Below are 26,622 nucleotides of genomic sequence, written 5' to 3' on the forward strand. Positions count from 1 at the left end.
TCAATGTTTGCTTCTTTTTCCCCGGTGCGTTTGTACGAGAGAAATGCTCTTTTCTTCTCCTTGACGAGGTGCGAGACCTTATCAGTGAACCATTGGGGTTTCTTTCTTCTTTGTTGTTTAGTTACTGATTTTATGTAGCGGATAGTTGCCTCATGAAGGGTCGATTTCAAGGTTGACCACATAACCTCCACATTATCCGTTCCTTCTTGAACCTGAAGCGTCTGATGGACGAAGTCTGCCATGTGTGCGAAGTCAGCACCCCAGAAGTTGAGTACCCTTGTTTTTGTTTGTGATCTAGGAAAGCCTTTCCTAAGGTTAAACCATACCATGTTATGGTCACTGGTGGCTAGCGGTTCTCCCACCGAGATCTCTGAGACACTTTCCCCGTTCGTAAGTACTAGGTCCAGGATGGCCTGGGCTCTAGTGGGCTCTAGTACCAATTGTTTGAGCCGTACTCCCTTCATGGGAGGGTGGTGGATGCCTGGAATGCGCTCCCGAGAGAGGTGGTGGAGAGTAAAACTGTGACTGAGTTCAAAGAAGCGTGGGATGAACACAGAAGATTTAGAATCAGAAAATAATATTAAAGATTGAACTAGGCCAGTTACTGGGCAGACTTGTACGGTCTGTGTCTGTGTATGGCCGTTTGGAGGAGGATGGGCAGGGGAGGGCTTCAATGGCTGGGAGGGTGTAGATGGGCTGGAGTAAGTCTTAACAGAGATTTCGGCAGTTGGAACCCAAGCACAGTACCGGGTAAAGCTTTGGATTCTCGCCCAGAAATAGCTAAGAAGAAAAAAAAAAAAAAAATTTAAATTGAATCAGGTTGGGCAGACTGGATGGACCATTTGGGTCTTTATCTGCCGTCATCTACTACTAATATCCTTCTGCTATCACAAGTTGTCGCTGAGAGTGTGTTCCAGTCTACATCAGGCATGTTGAAGTCCCCCAACAGAACAATGTCCCCCCGTAAGGTGATATTTTCAATGTCTTCAATTAAATCAGCGTCCTTGAGCTCCAATTGTCTTGGAGGTCTGTACACCACACCAAGGTACAGGCATTTTTCTTCGCCTCTGGCCAGGTTTACCCAGATGGATTCCCCAGTATACTTGACATCCGTGATCCTGGTTGTTTTGATGTTTTCTTTGATGTAAAGTGCTACCCCTCCTCCTAACTTACCCTCTCTGTCTTGCCGAATCAGGTTGTATCCTGGTATAGTTATATCCCACCCGTGAGAGTCTGTGAACCATGTTTCGGAAATCGCTACTATGTCTAGGTCCGCATTAACTATTTCTGTTTCCAGTTCTAGAAATTTGTTCCCTAGGCTGCGTGCGTTAACATACATAGCTCTCCACTCTTTTTGTTTATTAAGCTCATGTAGAGAGCAACCCGTTTGAGTTAAAGTGTCCCTTAGCGATTCTTTTGCAGTGAGGGTACTTACCTTAGACTTAGAAGGGGAGTTTTGGTTCGCCACATCAGGATTGTTACTTACTGCTCCGGTGTAAAAGTGGGTACCCACCCCCGACTTACCTAGTTTAAAGCCCTTCTAAGTAGGTGGGCTAGTCAGTGTCCGAAGACGTTCTTGCCTCTGTTGGTCAGGTGGAGTCCATCTGGTCCCTGTAGTCCCTGTAGTGTCTCTCCGTGATTCAGGAATCCGAAGTTCATTTCCCGGCACCATCGTTGTAACCACTCATTCATCTTCAGGATACATTCTTCCCTGTCCTTTCCTCTGCCCCTAACAGGAAGAATTGAAGAGAATACTACCTGTGCTCCTGTCTGCTTCAGCCTCTTTCCCAGAGCTCCGAAGTCACTGGCTATGTCCTCCAGGGTGTTCTTGGCAGTGTCATTCGTTCCGACGTGGATGAGCAGCATGGGGAAGTGGTCCTGGGGCCTGAGAAGTCTATCAAGACAGGTGGTCACATCTCGTATTCTGGCTCCGGGAAGACAGCATACCTCCCTCGACTGCATATCCGGTCTGCATATTGGTCCCTCGGTGCCCCTCAACATGGAGTCCCCAATGGCTATGACTCTATGCTTCTTTTGGGTGTGTCGATCCATTATTCCCATGGATGGAGATATGTGTTGGACCTGGTCTTGCTCCTCGTCGGTAGTTTCCTCCTGCAAGACCTGGAATCTGTTCTTCAGGTTCAGATGTGGAGTCGATGTGGAGCTGCCCTGGTGAGAGAAAGAGTAAGAAGGTAAAGAGATTGTAAATGGGGGGGGGGGGGGGTCTCCTACGCTTACCTGTGGAGGAGGTCACCAACTGCCAGGAGTCAGTGTCTCCATCCATCTCCTGAACTCCAACAGTTGGTTTCTGTGACGACGGCCCTGGTGTCACCATGGGAGATCTGTTACGGGCCTGTTCTGTGATTTGGGACAGTTCCTGCACTATCCCATCGATATAGGCCTCATCCTCTCTAATGCCTCTCAGACGTTTCACCTCCTCCCTGAGGCTCCTCAGTTCCTGCATGATATTGTCACCCAGCTGGCCAACCTCCTCTGTCTGTGTGGAGGCCGTAATGTACTGCTGTGGGATGGTCTCGGTCTGCACGGAGATGTCCTTTCCTGGTGCTGTGTTCTCCTCCGTCTGTACGTAGTTTGAGGTCATCTCCCGGATCACCTCAGTACATGGGATGCTGACCTTGCTTGTAGGTTTCACACTCCTTGTCCGCCCTGCCATAACAAAAAAAGGGGGAGAGTAAATGTGAGAGTATAAGAGATAGTATGAGAGATAGTATGAGAGTATGGGAGATATGAGAGATAGTATGAGAGTATGAGAGATTGGTCATTTGTCGTTGCTGCGTCCACTCCGGTCAATTGAATGGTATCCCTTACGTAAAGTGCTACTCCTCCTCCTTTCTGATGTGTCCTTTCTCTTCCGTAAAGCTTGTACCCTGGCAGTTCTGTGTCCCATTTGTTTTCCTCGTTCCACCATTTTTCCGTGATTGCTATGATGTCTAGGTTCTCATCTTTGGCCATGATTTCTAGTTCCCCCATTTTGTTCTTCAGGTTTCTTGCGTTAGTGTACATACAATTTAAGTCTCGATGTTTTTGTTTTCTTGTTATTTTCCCTTGCGATCCATTATTCTTTCCGTCCCCCTTCTCGTTCTGCAGACTTTTGTTTATTGTCTCTCCTGTCTTCCCCTTGTGGTACGTGGTACGTTTCCTCTTTATGTTCATTCCCTTCCTCTTGTTCCTTTTTGTCTTCCCCTTGTAGCAGACTCCTCCTATCCCCCTCTTGATTCGTCTGGCTCCGTTGGTTTTTCGTTGCTTGTTTGGTGTTTTTGGTGTCTTCCCAGCACTTTCCCCACTCAGTATCCTTTCGGGATACTGTCTTCCGAATCATCAACGCCTGGTCGACTGTCGGCTTTCCCCTTCCTCTCAATTTAAAGCTTGCTCTATTTCTCTTTTGACGTTGTTTGCTAGTAGTCTAGTTCCCGCCGTGCTCAGGTGTAGTCCATCTCTTCTGAAGAGCTTGTTCTTGCCCCAGAACGTTGTCCAGTTCCTCACGAAGTGAAATCCCTCTTCTTCACACCATCTCCTCATCCACGCATTTATTGATTGTAGTTTCGTCTGCCTCTTCACATCAGCCCTTGGTACTGGTAGGATCTCCGAGAACGCTATCCTCTGGGTCCTCATCTTCAGCTTCCTTCCCAAAATCTTGAACTGTTCGGTGAGTGCCTTCCTGCTGTAGTCTCTCCTGGCGATATCATTTGTCCCGACGTGGATTATCACTGCTGTCTCTTCCGTCTCTGCTCCTTCCAGGATCCTTTCAATTCTGTCGATGATGTCCTTGGTTCTTGCTCCTCTCTCCCTCCTGCTACGTGACTGTCCACCTGTCTTAGGATCGAGTCTCCCACCAGGATTGCAGATTTCCCTTTTTTCAGTCTCCGCTGTGGTCGCAGATCAGTGTCCTTGGTGGTTCTCGTTTCTTCTCCCTCAAGGTGCTGGTAGGATCTTGCCTCTTCCTCCTGCGAGTTTCCTCCATGGGAACCTTCTGCCTTGGTGTCAGATGGTTCGTGTCCTCCGTTCAGTGTATCCTCCCTGTTCCTGTGCTGCTCGCTCTTCCACTCTCCTGTAGGTGTCCTCGATGAACTTCTCAATCTCCCTGACTTGTTCCTCGATGTGCCTCTCTCTCATAGGGTAATCGGCTGTCTGGAATGGGTCTTCTGAGATGTAGAGTCCCTCCAGTGCTTCAGATGACTGACTTCACTCTTCAAGCTCTTCAGTTCCTGATATCGTCTGCACACATACGACTGTCTCCCTGAGGGGAGGTAGTCGTACATGTGGCAGTCCGTGCAGTACACTGGGAAGCTCAACCTCTGGGCTCCTGCAGCTTCCATACTTGTCCGCCTTCTAGAAGTTCCTGTACTCTTGGCTTGTGCACTCGCTCCTGTTCCTGGTCTCCTTCGTCTTCTGCTTCTTTCCGCTTGTGCGTGCGCGTTGTCCTTCTCTTCCTAGCCCTCTGTGCCCGCCAGAACCTGTTGCTTGAGTTTGCCTTTTCTTAACCCTCTACCATTGCCGTTCTGCTTGTATGAGCTTTCTCTGCTTGTGTGTGTTCTCTTTTCATTTGTGTGTGCTCTCTCTGCCGCTGCCCTTTATGTTTTGGTGCGTGTATGTTACCTCTTGGGCCTGCCTCCTGGGCCTACCCTTTTCCTGTCCTCTATTCCTGCTGTTTTTCTTCTGCGCCCTCTGTGCCTTGTTTAGCTTTAGTCTACGTCAATGGAAAATTTTGCAAAATCGTATTGGCTGTTGTCTTCATGGCATATCTAGCACATGGTGAAAGTGTGAAGCCCTTTGTAGGCCATCTGCCTGGCATCAAATTAGCATTAGAAGACCTCTTGAAGCTGAACCTAACTGCCAAAACAAGAACAGAGATTAATGGAGCTTTGTCTTATGTGACATCATTCGTTTGCGTGATAATGTCTGTTGTATGGTACAAAATATTAGTTCCAGTTGATGTCTGTAACAAAGTTATCCAATCCAGAAATGCAACACTGGATGTTGAAGTGTCCAACATAAAAACCTTGATTTCAGAACTGACAGATCTCCGCAACAGCTGGAAAAGTATGTGGAGTGAAGCTAAGCATGTCGCTTCCAATTTACACATAAAAATTAAACTATCTGGCAGTTGTGGTGATGCAAAACGCAAAACGCAAAAGGAGGTTCCACGGTGAAGATGCCAAATTGTTACAACAACATGAAACGGATGACTCTCCTGAAGAAGCGTATTTCAGAAAGGCCATTTTCTATGTAATGTTGGATAATGTTATTGGTGGACTCGCAGTTCGTTTCAATGCTGAAGTGAACATTTCTGAGAAGTTCAGCTTCCTCTGGAAGCACCTAACAATTCCTGTAGATGAGTGGAAAGAAAAATCAAAATCATTGGCAAATCAATATTCTGCTGATATCAGTGAAGATCTTGTAATGGAGATGAGTCATCTGCCAGCTGTTCATCGATCAAATTTTGGAGAGAACCAGCTGAGCCCATTGGAGATGCTGTATTGCTTGAAAAAGTACAAACTGGAAGGACTCTTTCCAAATATATGCATTGGTCTGCGTATTCTGTTGACAATTCCTGCCATTGTCGCCTCTACAGAGCACTCATTTCAGCAAGCTAAAGCTCGTAAAATTTTTTCTAAGATCCACTATGTCACAAGTGCAACTAGTAGATTTGGCCCACACACCTTCTTTGTACCGGGGCCCGGATTTTCTTTCGGTGGCCCTGGGTGGAGACAATTAGGGGCTAGTTTGAGAAGAGCAACCCTGGAGGTGAGAAGTTGAAGATGAGGAGAGTGGAATTTGTCTCTTTGCTCCTCCCTTTTCTCTCTTTCTCTCACTCACTCTTTTTCCCCTAAGGTTCTTTTTAAAGCGCTGACCTCAGCCTAACTTTCCAGGATGTGGTTATTGAATGTAGATTTTTTTTTCAGCTTTTGCTGTCAGAGCAAAATAGACCAGCCCCATTTTCTTCCTTGTTTCATTTTAAATTTTGTCTGACCCGTTATTTCAGCATTACATCAGTACAATAATGACTATACACACATTGAAACTCAAAATTTCTAAGAACATAAGAATAGCCTTACTGAGTCAGACTAATGGTCCATCAAGCCCAGTAGCCCATTCTCACGTTAGCCAACCCAGGTCACTAGTACCTGGCCAAAACCCAAGGAGTAGTAACATTCCATGTTACTGATCCAGGGCAAGCAGTGGCTTCCCACATGTCTTTCTCAATAACTGACTATGGACTTTTCCTCTAGTAAATTGTCCAAACCTTTCTTAAAACCAGCTTATAAGAACATATAACAGTTTATAACTTTTTCTACTTTAATTTCCTTCCCTTTTTATGCCAAAACCCACTAACGCATCCCCTATCCTCTATGCTCTCCTCCCATTATCCCTATCCTTACCCCCAAGCCAAGTATATAACTGCATTATGTTACACAGCCAGACTACAGCCCAGGACAGCATATTACAGCCAAATGGTTCACAGCAACCAGAGAAAAGACTGGTTCAACAGACAGCTGTAGATTAAGAGCTAGACATGACTGCAAATTTCATAACTATACAGTATATAAACTTCTGGTGGCAGAAATTTTCTATACAGAAAGGCGCAACAAGGTGTCGTATCTCATCCACTGGAAACTTTACAAACATTATAATATTGCTGTACCAGAAAAGCACTTGGATCATGACACAAAGGGAATTATGGAGAATGAAGAGGTTATGATTGTTATCATTATTTTTCAAAATGGGACAACGTTGGATTCTAATGAGCTGAAGGAGAGCCACCAAATATCTTTTTATGTGAGTCCATAATACTACTAACCAGTGTGTGTCAATGACATCCATCTCCACCAGCCCACTTTTAAGCTTCACTGGGTGGGGGGAGGGAGGGCCTTCAAGTTATGAGCATTTCCAAATGCATTCTCTTTTCTTTCTTGTAAAATGCCTTGCCCTTCAAGCATACGGCTCTTCCCCACCATCCACTTTTCCCCTCCTGTGCTGAACCGGGTAGAGAGGCAGAGTAATAGGAGGGGAAGGGGGGGCTACCCAGAGGTCTCTAGGCACTCGAGCCTTGCATTGAAGAACACTAGCTTAGGACATTCCTGTTCCAACCAATAAAAACTGTAAGGGAAATGGATAGAGAGTAGCGAAAGAGAAAGACACAAGAACTGATAATTGATAATAGAGGTGTCGGTGCCAAGTAGTTACTCTGTAAATCGTTTGGAAAGATCCTTGAGTACAAAAAAATGCAGTCAGAGGCCAAGAAAATGTGGCAAAAAGGTACAGAATTATTTCTCACTACTTTGGGTGCCACATTCCTAATTAAATGGAAATTTCAAGCACATTTGACTAGGTTGCCAGTACATATTACATCTTATGAACTCCAGAAGAAAGGCTCTCTTTGATGCAATGCAAGTACTATGAGAGACTGAGATCAATACCCATTTACCCTGGCTTAGGAGTGAGGTTCATTACTGTCATGGTATGCACAGAATTAATACTAGATCACCAAACACAAGTGTGGAAGGATAATATAATACACAAACAACTCCCTTCTACTCAAAAACACACTCCAAAGAAGACAGAGGATAAAGTGGAAGTAAATAATCAACTCCCTGACAATGCAAAGGCTTCACAAACATCTAAGCCAGCCAATGTGAGGTGTTATAAAGGAAAAAGCCTCAGAGCCCCTCCAACACCTTTTAGCTATTAGACATTCCTTCCTACCAATCAGGTAACTACCAGAGTGTAATGTAATTTTCTTCTTCCAGGTCAGATAAACATACTACTGGCTTAATTTCTAGTCTGACCCCTGTAAAAGTTTCCATATTACCTCACTCCTGTCCGTGCTGGTTCCAATCACAAAATGATTGCCAGGACACCCCCCTCCTCCACATGGTAGTCTCAGCAGCCATTGCAAATGGAGCAGTAGCACAGGGCGGGAAGAAGTGAGGTTTCATCCCTGTCTCTGAAGACCCCACTAGACCACCAGGCCTTCCTAAGGTAGCAGTAACAAAATGGAGCAGACCCAGTGTAGTAAAAGCTCAATCAGAGCTAGGTAAGTAAATAAATAAAGCTGTCTTTAAAAGTGGATCGCATGCCTAGTTGTTTTATGGGACCTTCCTAAAGTAAGTCCGAGGAGGGTCTACGGAGTAAGGGGTAGTGATCGTAAAGGAGAGGGGTAGAAAGAGGGGGGTTGCCACCGGGGGAGGGGATTTGACTTGGGAGGGTGACTTTTTTAAGTCAGGAGTGGGGAAGAAGTTTCATTTACGGTTTTGGTTTCCGCCAATTTCAGTTGCAGATTCGGTTTGGCAGTCTCAGTAGAAACCGAAGATCCTAGGTTCAGTTGGGCTCTAAGCCTAATAGAGGAGTACAAGTTGCAGGAGAGCGAGAGGTTCCCTTATTTATTAACATGGCACTATCTTGAGTCCTTATTAAGGGACAGGAAGGAAAGATCTGACCCCCAAAGAATTTGATAAGGTGCATTTGATGGAGGAAGTGGAAATGGGATTAATAGCAAGATATTACAGAAGATTTATGAAGGACTACAAAACTTCCCCCTTTAAACAAATCAAGAGATTTAGGCATTGAACTATCGGAGGAGGACTTCCAAAGAGGGGTGGCAAAAGGCAAAGAATTAGTAGAATGTGTGCAGTTGAGGGAAGAACATTTTAAAAGTTTGCATAGACTATGGGGATGATTCTATAAATGATGCCTAAAGCTAGGCACAAAATTGTACACCCAGTTAATAGGCTCAGTTAAGTGCATAGTTAATTGATGCTAAATTGGCTCTTAATTAGCGATAAGTACCAATAATTGGTGTTAGCAGGCACTAGTTAGCAGTTGCATGTGTTAACTGACTTAGGACTAGATTCACTAACCCTCCTATCCGTGTGCAATTGGAGGCAGGCCGACCGATTCGCCAACCATCTGCATGCAAATGTGGATGATCAGAGGCACGCCCCCCAACCGACTGCACGGATCGCTAAAGCCCTTACAGTAGTGACAGGAGAAACAGCCTCCTGTCACTACTGTCAGGGCTTCTGCTGGCTTTTTCAATTTTTTTTAAATCGGGCAGATATTTTGCGTGTTTTACACATGCAAAATATCAGCCTGATTTTAAAATAATTAACCCCCCTCCCTCTCCTGGCAAGTGCCCCTTCCCCTCTCCCTCCCTGAACCCCAAACCAAAAAAAATCGACTCGATGTGAGGGTCCCACTCCCGACCCGCCCACCGCACCCCCATCCGGCCCACCCCTAGTTGGGCCTGGCCCCTAGTCGGACTGGCCGACCCGACCAGGGGTGGGCCGGATGGGGGTGCGATGGGCCGGTCAGCATGGGGGGTCAGTGGCAGGAGGGAGGCCTACAGAGCAGGAGGGACTGAGCACCCCTCCTGCTCCCCAACTTTTACGTATGGGAGGTGTTGGGCTGGGCTGGGCCGGGTGGCTGGGCCAGGGGTGGGCAATTTATGACTCTCCTGCTCTCTGCTGCCCTTCCCCGCAGTGCAGCCCCGCTTTAAACCACGGACTCACACTGCGGGGAAGGGCGGCAGAGAGCAGGAAAGTCGGTGGAGCTAGAGAGAGTTGGGGTAGGCAGAGAGAAGAGTCGGGGCAAAGCTATTTTTTTACACAAGTGACAGGTCCTCACCAGTCGCTTGTTCTTGATCGGCCAGCCAGTCGGTGTATAGGGAAAAAAGTTTTGTGAATCGCGTCCTTCCTGCTTTGCATGCCAATTCCCCTCATTTGCATGCATGGATCGGGATGGGATTGCTATACAGGTTAGTGAATTGAGTTGGAGGGAAAATGGGTCGCAAACCGATCGGTTTGCTTAGTGAATCTAGCCCTTATACCCTTATTCTGAATACTGAGTGCCTAAGGTCTAGAGTCATTAACCTCCCGATCCGTGAGCGATTGGAGGCAGGCCCACCGATTCACCAACCATCTTCATGCAAATGGAGGTGATTGGAGGCACGCCCCCAACCGACTGCATGGATCAGATTGAGGCGGGGGAGAGCCCTGACAGTAGTGACAGAAGAAGCAGCCTCCTGTCACTGCTGTCAGGGCTTCTGCCAGCTTTAAAAAATTTTTTTTAATCGGGCAGATATTTTGCATGTTTTACACACACAAAATATCAGCCCGATTTAAAAAAAATTAACCCCCCCTCCCTCTTCCGACAAGTGCCCCTTCCCTCTCTCTCCCCGAACCAAAAAATAATGTGTGCCCTGCTTTTAAAATTATGGCAAGAGGGTTCCCACTCCCTCCTGCCATCTCCACTATTTCCCCTACCCCAAGGAACAAATGGCAGGAGGGATGCCGATGCCCTCCTGCCATCCAAGGGATGCCCCCTCCTGGTTCCCAGCTGGACCGATCCTCCTCCCTTTACCTTTAAAAACGTTGGGAGCACGAGGAGTGCCTAGTCCCTCCTGCTTCTTAGGCCTCCCGTGATCTTCAGGAGCAGGAGGAAGCGTAAAGTCCTCCTGCTGCTCTGCCGGCCACGACGCAATACTGACCTTAGGCCACGCCCCAGTGCATCACGTGATGCATGGGGAGGTGCCTAAGGCCATGATTGGCTGAGGTGCCTCGGGCTCCTCCCTTGGGAGGGGCCTGGGGTGCCTCAGCCAATCAGGGACTTCCTTATGGAGGAGTCTAAGGAAGTCCCTGATTGGCTGGAAGTTGCATCAGAGGAGAAGCTTCCACCTACAGATGCACACGACTTCAGGCAGGCTCCGGCGGCTTGAACAAGTTACTCTGTAAAGTTAAAACGCACTGCGAAGGTAAGGGGGTGATGCTCGGACTGCACAAAGGGTGCTGATGGGTGGAGGAAAGGAACAGACACTGAAGGGGGATGGTGAGAGGGAAGGGTGGTGGTGGAAAGGAAAGGAACAAATGCTGAAAGGAAATGGGGAACAGAGAGTGGGGAGAAGATGTTGGAACAGAGTGGGAAGAAGATGCTGGTAGGGAAACGGGGAACAGAGAATGAGGAGAAGATGCTGGAAGGGAAGAAGACCGAGATGCCAGACTATGGAGGGGGGAGCGGAGGGAAGAAGATGGGTGCCAGACCTATTGGAGGGTGGGGGGGGGTGGAGGGAGAGATGGAAGGGAGAAGCACAGTAACAGAGCAAATGGAAGATGCAGAGAGAAGGCAGACAGTGGATGGAAGGAATTGAATGAGAAGATGAGGAAAGCAGAAACCAGACAACAAAGGTAGAAAAAAAATTTCTATTTTTTTTCTTTTTCGCTTTAGGATAAAGTAGCATATTAGTTGTGTTGATAAATATTTATAAACAAAGCCCTGCCAGCTGAATATCTATTTCTCTAGTTCAACAGCCAGAACTTTGATTTATAAGGAAGGAATAAGCTAAATACTGCAGTACCGAGGCATGTATGGATGCTGCGGAGACAGTGGTTGCAGGGACGGGGACAAATTTTTCCCCTTGTCATAATCTAGTACTTAATATGGAAACAACTTAGCACCTTTATGGGGTCAGAGTACAGAACTTCAGTGCTGAGACCAAAACTAACATTTGGTCATTTATTTTTTATCTCCAGGGGAAGCATTTCTGCTTTAGCACTTAGGGCAGGCTGTAAGTTCTCATCAGTTGTCCTTCTGTCACTACATCACAGAATTCTGGTGTACCAGCTACCTGGTTTCAGCTTGCTGTAGCACATAGACTAAATTATATTTCTCCCTTGTTCAATATGTTTATGTGTTGTATATTTTTTACATAATTTTTCTACTGTATGAAGCATATAAAATGTCAATGGTGCAAAAAGTTGGTCTAAAAACTGTTTTCTACAGATCCTCTGGTAGCACAGAGGGCAGCATAGGCTGAAACCTGACCCGCAGTACTGTAAAAACCTAAATATTTAAGAGAAAGGCAGAATGACTGTTCTTTGGCGAGGGACGAACAAGGAGTATTCAATTTTACATTCATTCAACTGTATAGATGTATATGGAGAAGTACCAGTGCATGAAGAGTAAATAATTGGACTCGTGATCAATTTGTTTAAAAATTGCAGAAAAAATGCTACATTCAGTCAGTAGATTTAATTTCAAAGAGTATAGTTGACCACAGAGGCATTTAGAAATTGAATTTGAATATGTTTCTAGGGTATCTTTAAGAAAAAACTGGTTGCCACAGGCAAGGATAAAATCAAATTTTGTATGAAAGAAGGCTTTTGGGGGAGGGGGGAAGCAGAGTAGATGTTGTCTTAGGGTTTGCTCACTCATGACAGATGGTGACCACTCTCTGGCTCTCTCTTTTCTTTCTCTTACCCATCTCAGGTGATGTTTGAAACCTATCAGTTTGACGGTGTATATATTGCTATCCAGGCAGTGCTGACGCTCTATGCACAGGGTAAGGAATAGGGTATATCTTTCCCCTCATTGAAAACAAAGCCATTGCATGTCAGAAACAGAAATTGTGATATTAGATAGTGTGAGGCCTATCCTTCCCTGTTGCAGCACTGCAGGCCCTGCTTGATCTCTGTATGTATCACAGACTTCACCAGGCCCCTGAGAAGGCTCCCTGGAGACTAGCAGCAGAGGTGTAGCACTCTTGGGAGGTTTGGGGCATCAGAGCTGAGGGGTCACCATCAGGAGGCTGCCACAAGGGTAAGCTCACGAGCCGGAAAAGACAGCACCCACCTACCCTTAAGAGCTTCCACAGATTGGGGACTGGTCAAGAGTGGATTGGAAAGGAAAGGAAAGGAGGGCTATAAATACACAGTCATGCCCAGCTAGTGACTAAGCTAAGAAGCTTGGGAAGAGCCTACAATCACAGTGTTGGCAGTCAGAACTGAAAGGAGCTAAAAGGTTTTGGAAATGCTGGATTTGAACTGAGAGTTAAAGGTTCAAGAGACTGTAAACAGAGGGTTTGAACATCTGAATAGTATATAAATGCTGTTGAATTATCTGCACTAGTGTTGGTTTAAGTGTGGAAGTATTAGAATTATAAAAAGCTATTCCTGATTATGTTTATTGATTAGGCCCATGTACTCATACATAGTTCAAATAAATCAGTTTATTAGCCAACCTTGTTCACAGAAGTTCATTTGGATTTTTTTCCTGGGGGGAAAAGAGGGTGAATCCACCCGCTAACACAGGTGGAGGCACCAAGTGCTAACGAGTAGACATCCCGTTTGGTATGGAGAACATGAGGCAGGACCTAGGGGAGCTTGAGGAATGCTCTGAAATTTGACAGCTAAGAAATGCAGTACAGTTTAGGGGGGTGAAGAAGTTTTGTGCACAAAAAAGGAGCAGGATTAGAGTGTGATAGTATGTGATGATCTTAAAGTAGCCAAACAAGTTGCTTGGGTGCATAGGGAGAGAAATGGCCAGTTGGAAAAAGGAAGTATTGATGCCCCTATATAAGACTCTGATACCTCATTTAGAATATTGTGTACAATTCTGTAGAATGTACCTTCAAAATAGGATGGAATAATTCCAGAGGAAAGCTACTAAAATGGTCAGTGGTTTATATCATATGTTGTAGGGGACAGACTCAAAGATCTCAATATGTATGCAGTTACAGTTATTTTATTTGATATACTGCAATTTTTAACAAAAAAAAGTCAAAGCGGTTTACAAGGATAAAATTAAGGGCAAAAGTTAAAATTCAATAAAAATAATACTTTGGAGGAAAGGCAAGAGAGGGGAGATATAATAGAGATGTTTAAATACCTACTTGGCATAAATACGCATGAGGCGAGTCTCTTTCAATTGAAAGGAAACTCCAGAATGAAAGGGCATGGGATGAAGTTAAGAGGTGATAGGCTCGGGAGTAATCTAAGGAAATGCTTTTTTACAAACAGGGTGTTAGATGCATGAAATAATCTCCCAGTAGAGGTGGTGGAGACAAAAACAGTCTGAATTCATGAAAGCATGGGACAAGGATGTGGGATCTCTTATGGATGCTGCGGATGGCCAGAGTGGATGGACCATTTGGCCTTTATATACCGCATATGTCTAAATCTGTTATGTGCTCTCTTTTAAAAGTGCAAAGACTAGGGTATTCATTGATGTTACTATGTGGTATATTTAAACTGAATGCATATTTGTGTACTGGACTTTTTTGCTGGAGAATGTGGTAAAAGCACTTAGTATAGCTGGGTTTGATAAAGGATTTGGACAAGTTCCTGGACGAAAGGTCCATAAACTAGTATTAAGGTAAACTTAAGAGAAATGTTTGCTTATTGATGGGGGGTAGGCAGCATGGAATCTAACTTTGTTTTGGGATCCTGTAAAAAGGATTTGACCTGGTTTGGCTAATGTTGGAAACAGGATATTTAGCTTGATGGACATTTTAGTCTGACCCAGAATAGCAGTTGTTAGTTCTCAAAAATGTTTGCAAGGCATTCCTTGACAAACGTAATGTCACTCATTCTATGTTGCTATCTGAAAATAATTACTCAAGATAATTTTGATCACCCAAAGGGCCAGCAAAACAGAAATGCCCAGGTCATACAAAGATCTTAATTTGGCTCTGCATAATTTTCAGTTGTAACGACCTGTTGACCTTGAGTTTGTCTTTATATATCTTGTTCTTTTTACCCCACCTTATGCATCTTTTTGCAGGCCTGCTGACAGGGGTGGTGGTAGACTCTGGGGATGGGGTAACTCACATCTGTCCAGTATATGAAGGTTTCTCCCTTCCTCACCTCACCCGAAGACTGGACATTGCTGGACGAGATATCACACGATACCTCATCAAGGTTGGAGAAGCTGCAAGGGATAATGGGATGGGGGGGCTATTCATTGTATGGGTGAGCATCATGGGACTACTGGAGGATACAGCTTTCATATTCTAAATAGCATATTTAATGAACCAGTTGCATTCTGATAACCTTACCTATCTTCTTCTTAACATCCCTGAGGAAAGGAGAGCCAACAAGCAATGCAATTGGCCAAAAACAAGGATGCAGTACACTGTACCCTCAACATTTGCGGGGGTTAGGGCAAAGCCAGCCCACGAATAACTTTTGGGCCAATTCTGACCCTCCCCCACCTCCTTCCTGCCTTCCCCCGGCGTCCCGGACCTTACCTGGTGGTCTAGCGGTCTTTTGGGGCAGGAGTGATCTTCCTATGCTCCTCATTCAAAATGGCTGCTGTGAGTTCCCGTAGTCTCTCGGAAACTCACGGCAGCCATTTTGGATGAGTGATCAGCACAGGGCAGGAGTGTAGGAAGATTGCTCCTGTCCCAAAAGACTACTAGACCACCAGGTAAGGTCCAGGGAGGTCTAGGAGGTGGGGGTGATTCCGGTTTTAGGAAATCACGAATAATTGAAATCGTAAGTCCTAAAACTGCAAATCGGGAGGGGGAAGTATATACCCTGATAGATATGACTGGAGTAGAATCTATTGCCTTAGCTGTGCTATAATTTTCTCCTTTCCTTCTTTGTCTCCCACTCTTTTTGTCTTTCACACTTCAGTTGCTCTTACTTCGAGGCTATGCCTTTAACCACTCTGCAGACTTTGAAACAGTGAGGATGATGAAGGAGAAGTTGTGCTATGTGGGCTACAACATTGAGCAGGAACAAAGACTTGCCCAGGAGACTACAGTGCTGGTGGAATCCTACACGGTAAGTGAAACTCCTCTCTACAACCTTCAATGTCTCTTCTTTCTTCCTCTCGCCATGCTAGTGAAGTGCCACATGGTCAATGAGCTCCATGAAACCCCTCCGCCCCACTAACGTCATTTGTATCTATTCTCTTCCCTCCACTTCTGGTGGCAGGGTTCAGAATAGTTACAGAGACCCACCAACCACTCCACCAATGTCTGCTCCTGAACAAATGAAAGTGCATATCTTTTGTATCTTGCTATCCCACCATGCATCCCATCCCTTTCCCTGCAGAAGTAACTGTGTCTTTCAAAGGAAGTCATACCTTTTCCATAGGACATGACCCTGCCTTTCCAAAGGAAGTAATAATTCTCTTAGTGCAGTAATTCTATTCTGAATAGACATAACTCTTCTTCTCTATTTCTTATGACTGACTTCATAAAGCTCCTGCACTGTGAATAAGGTTCTCCCCTTCTGCCTCTTACCTGATCCACTTTGAAAGGTGTTGAGTTACTGTCTTTTTTCCACAGCTGCCAGATGGCCGGGTCATTAAGGTGGGAGGTGAGCGCTTTGAGGCCCCTGAGGCTCTCTTCCAGCCCCACCTAATTAACGTGGAGGGGGTTGGGGTGGCAGAACTGCTCTTCAACACCATCCAGGCAGCTGATATTGACACCAGGTGAGATGGGCAAAGGTGAGAAATGAGATAACACAAACCTCTGGAAAAATGCAGAATGAAATATTTAGCTCTGTCTCTGGAAGTTGTAGGGCAATAATCAAAAGTGCTTGCTGGTGCAAAATCTGCAGTTACCTGTACTGGCAGAGTTTTGTATTAGAAATTAAAGTATTCACCAAGATTTATGCACCATATATACTCGAATATAAGTCAATCTGAGTAAAAGAAGAGGCACCCTTTTTCCCCGAAAAATGGTTGACTCAAATATAAGGGAGGGGGGGGGGGGGGTTAATATTCATGTGCCCTGCCCTCCTTACTCCCTCACCTGCCAGGCTCTGCACTCAGCCCTCCTCACTCCCTTCCAGACTCTGCACCCAGCCCTCCTCCCTTCCCTGCCCAGCTCTCCACCCTGTCTCCCTCCCTCCCTGCCAGGCTCGCCCCCACACTCCCTGCCAGGCTCTGCATCCAGCCCCCATCCCTGCCCTGCCAGGCTCTTCCCTGCCCAGCTCTCCACCCTGTCTCCCCTCCCTCCCTGCCAGGCTCGCCCCCTCACTCACTGCCAGGCTCTGCATCCAGCCCCCCCTCCCTGCCCTGCCAGGCTCTTCACCCTGTACCCCTCCCTTCCTGCCAAACTCTTCACCCAGCCCCCTCGCTGCCCTGTCCCCTCTCTCTCCCGATGTCCTGCAGGCCTCCACTGGGCCTGCCTTATGATCTGGTGGACAGGAACAGGAGGGATCCCTCCTGTCCCGGCCGACTCTGCCAATTTATTTTTACCTCCCTCCCACCTTCCCCTGCATACCTTTTTGAATCCCTGGCGGTCCAGCAGTGTATCGGGCAGGAGTGAGCTTTCTGCATCCCTGCCCTGCACTGAGCCTCTCTCTGAATGGCTGCCTCAAGTTCTTACAGCCAAACGGTGTACCGGGCAGGAGCAACTTTCCCTCGCTCCTGCCTGGCGCTGAGCTGCTTGATGAATGGCTGCCGCGAGTTCTTACGAGTCACACGAGAACTCGGGGCAGCCATTCAATGAGTAACTCATCACTGGGATGAAGCAAGGAAAGGTTGCTCCTGCCCGGTACACCGCTGGGCCATGAGAACTCAAGGCGGTCATTCAGGGAGGGGCTAAACATAGGGCAGGAGTGCAGAAAGCTCGCTCCTGCCTGGTACACTGCTGGACCACCAGGGATTCAAAAAGATATGTGGGGGAGGCAGGAGGGAGGTAAAAAAATTGGCAGTGTTGGCCGGAACAGGAATGGGAGGGATCCCTCCTGTCTCAGCCAACCTCTCCAGGCCATATGGCAGGCCTGGCGGAGGCCTGCAACAAGTTGGGGAGGGGGCGGGGGATGACCTGAATATAAGCCAAGACCCCCATTTTTTTGGCCCAAACATTATATTCAAGTATATACAGTATACTTTCTTTCTGGGTAATTTTTCAATCAGAAACATGTGAAGCTACTTGTTTAGATTGTCTAGTCTAGGGAATACCTCCGGGATCTGAGGGTAAGAATGTGTGTATTCTTTGGTAATATTTTAATTCATACAAAAAGGGGAGGGAGGGAATTCCCCATCTCATTTTCTTGATAAAATTTAAACTTGACAGACACTTCACACAGAATCTCCTACTCTCCAAAGTTTAAATTGTACCAACAAATTTTCCCACCTTCCAGAATGAAAAATAAAACCTGTTCCAATGAAACTACCAACCTCAAATCCTAACCAGTCAATTATAAGCCCCAACTAAATAAGAACAAACTTCAGTCCTCACATCACACTCTGAAGAAAGCCACAGCATGATGGCTGAAACATCTGTTCCATTTACATGGCGCAACAAGACCCAGACACAACAATCATGATGCTAGCCATGGAAGACTAAGAGAATAACATTTTTAGTGTCAATATCCTTAGCAAGAGGAAGTTAATTATCCCCAATATCAACAAAACAAAGTGATGCCACTAATAGAAAAAAAAAAGTTCCCTCCTACAAGAAGTGACCTCATCTATCAAAAGGAAGTAGTGCCCCTTTCTAAAGGAAATACCCCTAAGGAAATAATTTCTCTGAAAGCGATGACCTTCCCTGAGGAAGTAACCCCTTTTCCCCATTTTCAACAATTTGGCATAGAGGTGACTCTGGCCAAATCACTTAACCCTCTTTTGCTCTGGTACAAAAATAATTTAGATTGTTAGCCCACTAGGTATAGAGGAAGTAACTGTATATAATATATGTAAACTTCTTTGATTGTATCACAGAAAGGCAGTATATCAAATGCATTACCCATTACATTCATTATTAGAATAATAAATTATTGCTTCTTTTTTCCCTGTGTAGGCCTGAGTTCTACAAGCATATTGTCTTGTCTGGAGGCTCCACCATGTACCCGGGGCTGCCATCCCGCCTGGAGCGAGAGATTAAGCAGCTATACCTGGAACGTGTGCTGAAGGGAGATGTGGAGAAACTCTCTGTGAGTCTTTGTGCTGCTGACCTCACATACAGCAACATTCTCTCATAGTCTCCTTGAATTATACAATGATGGTAACCATAGGTATTGGGGGGGGCACAGGGGTCATTTTAAATCTTCGGGCATTTTAAATCTTCGGGCAGCTGTCAGTGCCAACAAGTGAGATTACTGCATCAGCATGCCCTGGAAATCTTTGTTTTGCAGTGTCCTGCCTTCGTGGAAACAGGAAGTTGCTACAGAATGAAGACTTCTGGGGTACGCTGATGGCAACAGGTTCACTCATTGCCGCTGATGGCTGCCCAAAGATTTAAAATGATAGGGGATGGGGATGAGGTAGGTGGGGGGAGCTGGGAGCAGGAGACTGAGGTCGTGTCAGAGGATCCTGGGGTTGGGAAGGGGGGGAAGAACATATGCTACATGGACTGGAGAGTTTGGGAAAGCAAGGAAGGACAGAAGCTGCATGGGTTGGGAAAGCAAGGAAGGACAGATGCTGCTTGGGCTGGAGGGATTGGGAAGGCAAGGAAAGACAGATGCTGCATGGGCTGGGAGGGGGTTGGGAAAGCAGGGAAGGACAAATGCTGTACGTGCTGGGAAGGGGTTGGGAAAGAGATGCTGCCAGTAGGAGATGGAAGAGAAAGGGAGAATGTTTGGACATAGATGCGTGGAGCAAGAGGAAAAGAGAGATGGTGCATTTGGGGAAAGGAAGAAAGAGGGAGACTTGTTGGACATGATAATGGTGGAGAGGAGGGAGGGAGAAATATTAGATGTGGTGGAGAGGGAAGGATGGGAGAGATGAAAAGGTATGCAAGAGGGAGGAATGTTGGACATGGTGATGGAGGAAGGGAGAAAGAGATGCAGCATGGTGTTGGAGGGTTGATAGGAGAAATGTGGACATGGGGCTGGTGGGGAAGGGCAAAAGATGTATACAGGAGCCAGGGGATGAAAGAGGAATGTTGGATTTGCCAGTAGAGGGGGTGGTAAAGGGCAAACAGAATGCTAGGAATGATTAAGAAGGGGATCACAAACAGATCAGAGAAGGTTATCATGCTGCTGCACCTGGCCATGGTGCATCCCCACCTGGAATACTGTGCCCAACACTGGCCGCCGTACATGAAAAAGGACATAGTACTACTTGAAAAGGTCCAGAGAAGAGCGACAAAAATGGTTAAAGGGCTGGAAGAGTTGTCGTACAATGGGAGGCTAGAGAAACTGGGCCTCTTCTCCCTTGAAAAGAGAAGACTGAGAGGGGACATGATCGAAACATTCAAGATAATGAAGGGAATAGACTTAGAGAAAGAGAGATTGTTCACCCTCTCTAAGGTGGAGAGAACGAGAGGGCACTCTCTAAAGTTAAAAGGGGATATATTCCATACAAACTTAAGGAAGTTCTTCTTCACCCAGAGAGTGGTAGAAAACTGGAACGGTCTTCCGGAGGCTGTTGTAGGGGAAAACACCCTCCAGGGATCCAAGACAAAGTTAGAAAAGTTCTTGCTGAACCAGAACGTACGCAGGTAAGGCTAGTCTCAGTTAGGGCCACTGCAGGAGCGGATTGCTGGGCACAATGGACCACTAGTCTGACTGAGCAGCGGCAATTCTTATGTTCTTATGAGTGATGTGCACTGGATCCCCCTTCTCTCTCTCTTTCTTTTCCCACTCCCTTTGCAGCAAGGGAGCGAATGAGAGAGAGAAAGATGGTGAACAATGAGAGAGAGAGAGAGAAATGTTGCACATAGGGATGGAGGATCAAGGGGAAGGAATGCAGAAGACAGGCAAGCGGAAAAAAAAAACTGGAATCAACTTGATGGAAAAATAAATCTCCAGAAATAAAGGTAAAAAGAATTATTTTGAATTTATTGACTGAAATACATTACATTAGCTATGGGAAATGTGTATAGCAGATGTCTTTGTATTGTGTTCAACAGAAAAGGAAATGCATTTCTGGTTTTCTCCAGTATTACTTGCTGAATTTAACTTTTTGGGGATGGTGAGGGGACAGGGAAGAAAAATGCCCTTCACTGTGGGAATGGTGAGGGGACGAAGATCTTTGTCCCAGCGTCACTCTCAACTTGGAAAGAGCTTCTGTGTACTAGATCAGTGTTTTTCAACCTTTTTACACCTATGGACCGGCAGAAATAAAAAAATTATTTTGTGGACCGGTGGTTGAAGAACACTGGGCTAAGTCGTGGGCCAGACCCCGCCCATCTCTACCCAATGTCCACCCCAGACCCCGCCCCCATAATAGTACTAATTGCACCTTGCACGTCCTGTGCCTCATCTGGAAGCTTTCCCTCTGACTTTGCAACGTCAGAGAGAAGGCTTCCGGTTCAGGTGCAGGATGCCCGTAGGAGCCACTGCCCGTGGCTATGTGCACTGAATCAGTTAGGAAGAGGGAGCTGGCTCAGAGATAATGCCGCATCGATCGCACCGTGGATCGGCGGTTGAAGAACACTGTTTTAGGCCTGATGCACATGCTGGCCCTGTGGACCAGCAGGAAATTTCTGTGGACCGGCACTGGTCCATGGATCGGTGGTTGAAGAACACTGTACTAGATGATCTGAGCAAAATGTTCCAAATCAGCAAAATTTACAATGGTGCCAATTAAGGGCATATGAGAGGCCAGAGTCTCAAAGAGCTATTAAGTGGAAAACATAGGTCCCCTTTTATCAAGCTGGCCACTGCAGTAAAAGCTCCAACGCTCATAGGAATTCAATGAGGGTCGGAGCTTTTACTGCAGCGTCCAGCGATAAAAACAATCCTAATGCGGCATGATAAAAGGGGGTCACAGTGAAAGCTTTCTCATTAATCTCAGATCCCCAGTTTAGTGCTAAATTGCTGTAATGAATGTGTTTATGTAATGGGTAGGATTTCTGAATGGAAAAGGTGAGAAACATGCTTCAAGATTTAGGGATTGACCAAGGACAATAATTTCCCTCCCATTGCCAGTACAGACTAAAAAAACACAAAACAAACCCCAGTACAGATTAAAAAAACAACCACCCAACAAAGCAACACTTCTGCCTCTTTCAGTAAAATAATGCATAGAAATAAACTTTAGAAAGGTTAATTTAGAAAGATAAAAACGTAAAAATAGTCATACTAACTGGAGTAGGGGTTGGAAGGAGGGAAAGACAGATTATAAAATAATATTGTGTGCATATGAAGAATGAATGGAAGGAATGGCATTAAAATTTGTACTTTTATTATGGAGCAGGGTTTGAGTCGAAGCCTGGATGAGTCTAGGGCAGAGTTTTGGGCCCCCCCCCCCAAACAAAAAACCGTTCTGCTTCCTATGATGGTAACACTTTGTGCTCTTCTCTCTCTCAAGAAATTCAAGATCCGCATTGAGGATCCCCCACGCCGGAAGCACATGGTATTCCTGGGAGGCGCAGTCCTGGCAGACATCATGAAGGACAAGGAGAACTTCTGGATGACCCGGCAGGAATACCAGGAAAAAGGAGTGCGAATCCTGGAGAAGCTGGGAGTTACTGTGAGATAGGTGATGGGAATTTGGTTCTCACCTTTCTCCTAGATCTCTTCAAAAATCTGCAATTTCAAATTGTTCAAATTGCAGCTTCCTTTCTCTATAAACTTCCACAAGAACAGCACCCATCCTACAACAAGACTTCCCCAAAATTGAGAGACATAGGATCAGGGTTCTAGCAGTTACTTATTCTGTATTACAAATGAATTTCTGGCTGTGAGCAAGTGACCGAGCATAGAACTCACTCTGAAAGGTACCAGGGATGGTCAAAACATGATACCATACTGGGAATTTGAAATATTTTGTTATTAACAATTCCATAATGTTAAAATATATTTTTCGGAGTAGAGGGATGTGAAAAAATGAACTGTGTTGAAAAGGGGACCAAAATTAAATTAGTGCAAAATGGGAATGAAAATAGCAAGGGGAGGCAGTATTGTAGGTAAAGTGGTATTTTTTGTCAGTGGAAAGCAGCAGGTTCAGAATTCTCTTTTTAATGTTTAATAATTTCTTATTGAATAAATAAAAAATACAAAATGAGACCACAATCAGAATTGTTCAATGTTTTAGAAATATTCATGCTTAGTATTAACCTCAAACTCCACAAACATAACAAGCTGTCACTGAACAAAAACTTTGGTTTGCAAGAATATAATGGGGAATCATATGTCTTGGAGAAGAGTGATGAGGAGGGAGATCCGTGCTGAAATTGAACTTTGCAACATCTTTGGGGCAAGAATACAGTGACCGAGGGTGGGGGGGGAGGGTGTGACATCATCAGAGCCTGACCTCAGAATAGTTCAAATGTGGCTTGTGAGCCCCCAGGAGATTATACCTACTGGAGGAGAAGAGTGGTAAGCAGGAGGGAGAAAACACTGAAATTGAACTTTGTAACATCTTTGGGGTGAGACCACGGCAGCAGCAAGTGACATCATCAGAGCCTGACCCCAGAATAGTTCAAATTCTGATGCACCTTGCAATTCCCTGGCAGATCATATCTGCTGGAGAAGAGTGGTGAACTGGAAGGAGAGCCTTGCTGAAAATGAACTTTGTAACATCTTTGGGGCAAGGCCACTTTGGTGGCAGATGATGTCATCAGAGTCTGACCCCGGAATAGTTCAAATTCTGATGCGCCTTGTGGTGAACGAATGCAGGGCTTGGCCAAAGGGGTGTGTCCTAAGGGGCACATTAGACTCCTTGGAGCTATGAGGAGTGACAAAGGGAATATCTGTTTGGACTGTTATGATGGTGAAGAAAAGGAAAGCCCAATCTAAGTTTTCAATTTCAGTAAGTACCTCTGTTCAGTGTCCCATGGATAAGCATGTAGTGCCTTCCATGGGAGCTGCAAGTTCATCTCTCTCCTGATGTGGGGTCCATTAGCTCACCAGAAAGGACACAAACCCCTATGCCTAGTGCTTCCTTGCAATCTCCATCTCAGACTCTCTTTTCAGGTACAGGGAGTGGAGATGGTAAATCCAGAAGTACCAATGAACTCAATGATGATGGTCAAGAAACTAATACCTGTTTCTTTGGAAGGTTTGGAGGCGGTTATTCCACCCAAATCTTCTCATGAAATTTCTCTTCAAGATACAGTATATGGACTGTGACTATAAAGACTGAGGTCTTTTCTGAGTTTTCTAGCAGTCTCTGATACTTCCATGCAAATGTAGGATAACAAGGTCATTAATATTAAAATGATCACACTGAGCAATTCTCTATATTTGCCGAGTGGTTCTCTAACCTCGTCGTGCCACATTTTGCGGCCAAAATTTGCCAACAGATCTGAGCTGTTGTTGCCTTACTTTCTGATTTATTCAGGCACTGACAGGAATGTAAGGTTTGATAGTACAGACCCCCCTACCATACAAATTGTTTTCCTTTTCTTTTAAACAAATTGAAGATTGGCGGGAGCGCATTGCACAATCTAAACTAAACTAAACCTTAAGCTTATATACTGCATTTTCTCTATAGAGATAGATCTGGGCACGGTTTACAAGACTTTTAAAGAAAGGAAAATATAATAAGAATTAGTGATTATATAGAGAGCAGCTGAATTTACATTTTTGAAAATAGCCACGTTTTCAAAATAATTGGAAAGAGCCCAAGTTATGAAGCTGGACAGGAAAATTACCAGACACTGATAACCCCTCCCCCCCAGCAACAGGAGAGATGCCCATTGCCCACTCCCTTCCACTGCTGTCAAGCGACTGCCCCATCCAACACTCCCCATGCAGCAGGAGAGATACCCACTCCATCCTGCCGCCAAGCAATGCCCCGCTGTAAGTAGAAGAGATGCCCCCTCCCTCCCACCGTGACACAACCCCCCTGATACCCCCAATCGGTGTTCCTTCTTCTGTTTAGTGAATTGCTGCCTTCCTATTTATGCATGCCATTTCCCCTCACTTGCATGTGCGGACTGGATCGGGTGCGGATTGGATTGTACAGAAGGTTAGTGAATCAGGTTGGGGTCAGGGAACGTTCGCAAACTGTTCGGGACACGATCAGTGAGCTTAGTGAATCTAGCCCTAAATGAACTCTTTTTGTGACATTGGCCTCTGAAAAACAAAAGGATAATGTGTTAAAAAATTATTTTAAGAATAAGGATGTGTTATTTTGTGGCCAGAATGTGCAGGTCTTCCCAGATGTGGCTCAAGCCACCCAGCTAAGGAGGAAACAGTTTCTAGCATTGAAACTGAGGGTGGTTGAGAAAGGAACTATTTTATTTTTAAGATTCCCTTGTAAATGTTTTATTAGCAGACAGAGGAAACACATGGTCGAGTCACATTATTATGACAACCACCTACCTCGGACGTCAGGGATGCACAGCCAATGACCGAATGCACATGTCGCGCACCGATTTCATGGGTATACAAAAGGTGGGATGTCAGCAAATTGCCAATATAGCAACCATGGCTGTCATGGGAAAAAAGCATGATTTATCAGACATTGAAAAAGGCATGATCATCGGCTACTGGGCAAAGGGCAGCAGCATTTTGGAAATGGCAGAGTTTGTGAACTGTTCATGGGTTGCTGTGGTTAAAGTGTATCATGACTGGACGAATGGAATCTTTTCAATGACCTTACGTGGTAACAGTGGTGCAGCATGAGCCATCAATGTGAGAGGTGAACATCAGTTGCGCAGGTTGGTGTGGGCCGATTAGTGAGTTACCATGGAGCAACTCACCATCCAAACCAGGGGGCTTCTAGATGTGTGTCCAAAATGAATGTGCAGTGAACCCTGTTGCAAATTGGGCTCTGGAGCAGATGGCCGGTAATTGCACCCATGCTCACGAAGGTTCATCAGAAAAAGCGGCTGCAATTTGCAATTTAAAGTCATTTTACCTAAACCAGGCAGGGTCAGATAGTTGACCTATCTCCCATCCTGGGCCTGCCATCTAGTCAAGGACTAAGAATCTCCATAGCAACCTTCCCTGGACCAGCTAAAGGTCAGCTAAGGTCAACCTCCACATGTTGCATCTGGGTTTTCCCAAAGTCTATACCTCATAAAATATCTATAAGTTTTTAGTTGAATATTACACATACAGTCATACACTTGGTCATCTTTCATTCTTTGGGATCCCAAGTTTTACTCATACATTCATGTTTCACATATTGCATAATTATTAAAAGCACATAGAAGAGATTTTAACATACAGACTTCTTCCACTCAGGAATGTAAAATCATATATCTTCATTACAATTAGACCAAAGGTCAGAGGGTCCTGAGCTTACTAGTTTAAACAAAGAACACAGAAGAAAACCAGGCTTAAGGCAGGAAAGTATCCTTTAGCTAAAGCCTGAAAACAAATAGAGAGAGCAAGAACTCAGGATTTTTACCTCACCTTCTATAAATGTCAGTACACTTAATCTTTCCCTAAGTCCTGCTTAACCAGCAAGTTACACATTATATATATTTATTATTTCCTTTTTCTCACTCTACATAATATCCTGGTCTTTTGTTAATTATTTTTATAAGGATTTTTTTATTATGTTTGCTTATATACACACATTGTACAGAACTTGGAAAGGTCTCTGCCGTGTCCTGCTATTTGTGTTGTCCCTGCTAGACAGCTCCACCTCAGCATGGGAGACATTTCAGAGTTGGTGCAGCATAGAAAAGTTGGAGCCGGGCAAAACCCTATTGCATCAGTTCTGGTGTTCCTCCAAGATGGCCTTCACAAGAGGTTGGCAGTGGCATCCTTGAAAGTTCAAGCAGCAGAGTTTTTCTGCTTCCAAGGCCAGGAGAAGAGAGCTTTGCTAGTGACGCAGCCGGACATAGTTAGATTCTTGAAAAATGCCCTGAGTGCCACTGAACCGAGATCCATTTCCATCCTGGAATCTCAATATAGTCTTAGGACTCAGCAGGGCTGTGTATGAGCTCTTACAGGAAGCCTCTCTCATGGATCTATCAGTCAAAGCATTCTTCCTAGTAGCAATTACTTCTGCCAGAAGAGTCTC

At 45.4% G+C, this 26,622-nt stretch overlaps 1 protein-coding gene and 1 long non-coding RNA gene across 2 annotated transcripts in view; one reads left to right on the forward strand and one right to left on the reverse strand.

Annotated features, from left to right (window-relative positions):
* LOC117365126 (actin-related protein 2-like) overlaps positions 1-22,712 on the forward strand; it is a 58,216-nt gene extending 35,504 nt beyond the window's left edge. The window contains exons 4-9 of the mRNA XM_033955115.1: positions 12,283-12,355; positions 14,575-14,711; positions 15,429-15,578; positions 16,088-16,233; positions 18,554-18,686; positions 22,009-22,712. Coding sequence (XP_033811006.1) covers positions 12,283-12,355; positions 14,575-14,711; positions 15,429-15,578; positions 16,088-16,233; positions 18,554-18,686; positions 22,009-22,179 — 810 coding nt within the window. The 3' untranslated portion in view covers positions 22,180-22,712. The remainder of the gene's footprint in view (positions 1-12,282; positions 12,356-14,574; positions 14,712-15,428; positions 15,579-16,087; positions 16,234-18,553; positions 18,687-22,008) is intronic.
* LOC117365130 overlaps positions 1-26,622 on the reverse strand; it is a 41,056-nt gene that overhangs the window by 7,806 nt on the left and 6,628 nt on the right. The window contains exon 2 of the long non-coding RNA XR_004540359.1: positions 16,043-16,273. This is a non-coding gene — a long non-coding RNA (uncharacterized LOC117365130). The remainder of the gene's footprint in view (positions 1-16,042; positions 16,274-26,622) is intronic.

Source organism: Geotrypetes seraphini, chromosome 8 (assembly GCF_902459505.1).
Source record: "Geotrypetes seraphini chromosome 8, aGeoSer1.1, whole genome shotgun sequence".
In the NCBI taxonomy this organism is placed as follows: domain Eukaryota; kingdom Metazoa; phylum Chordata; class Amphibia; order Gymnophiona; family Dermophiidae; genus Geotrypetes; species Geotrypetes seraphini.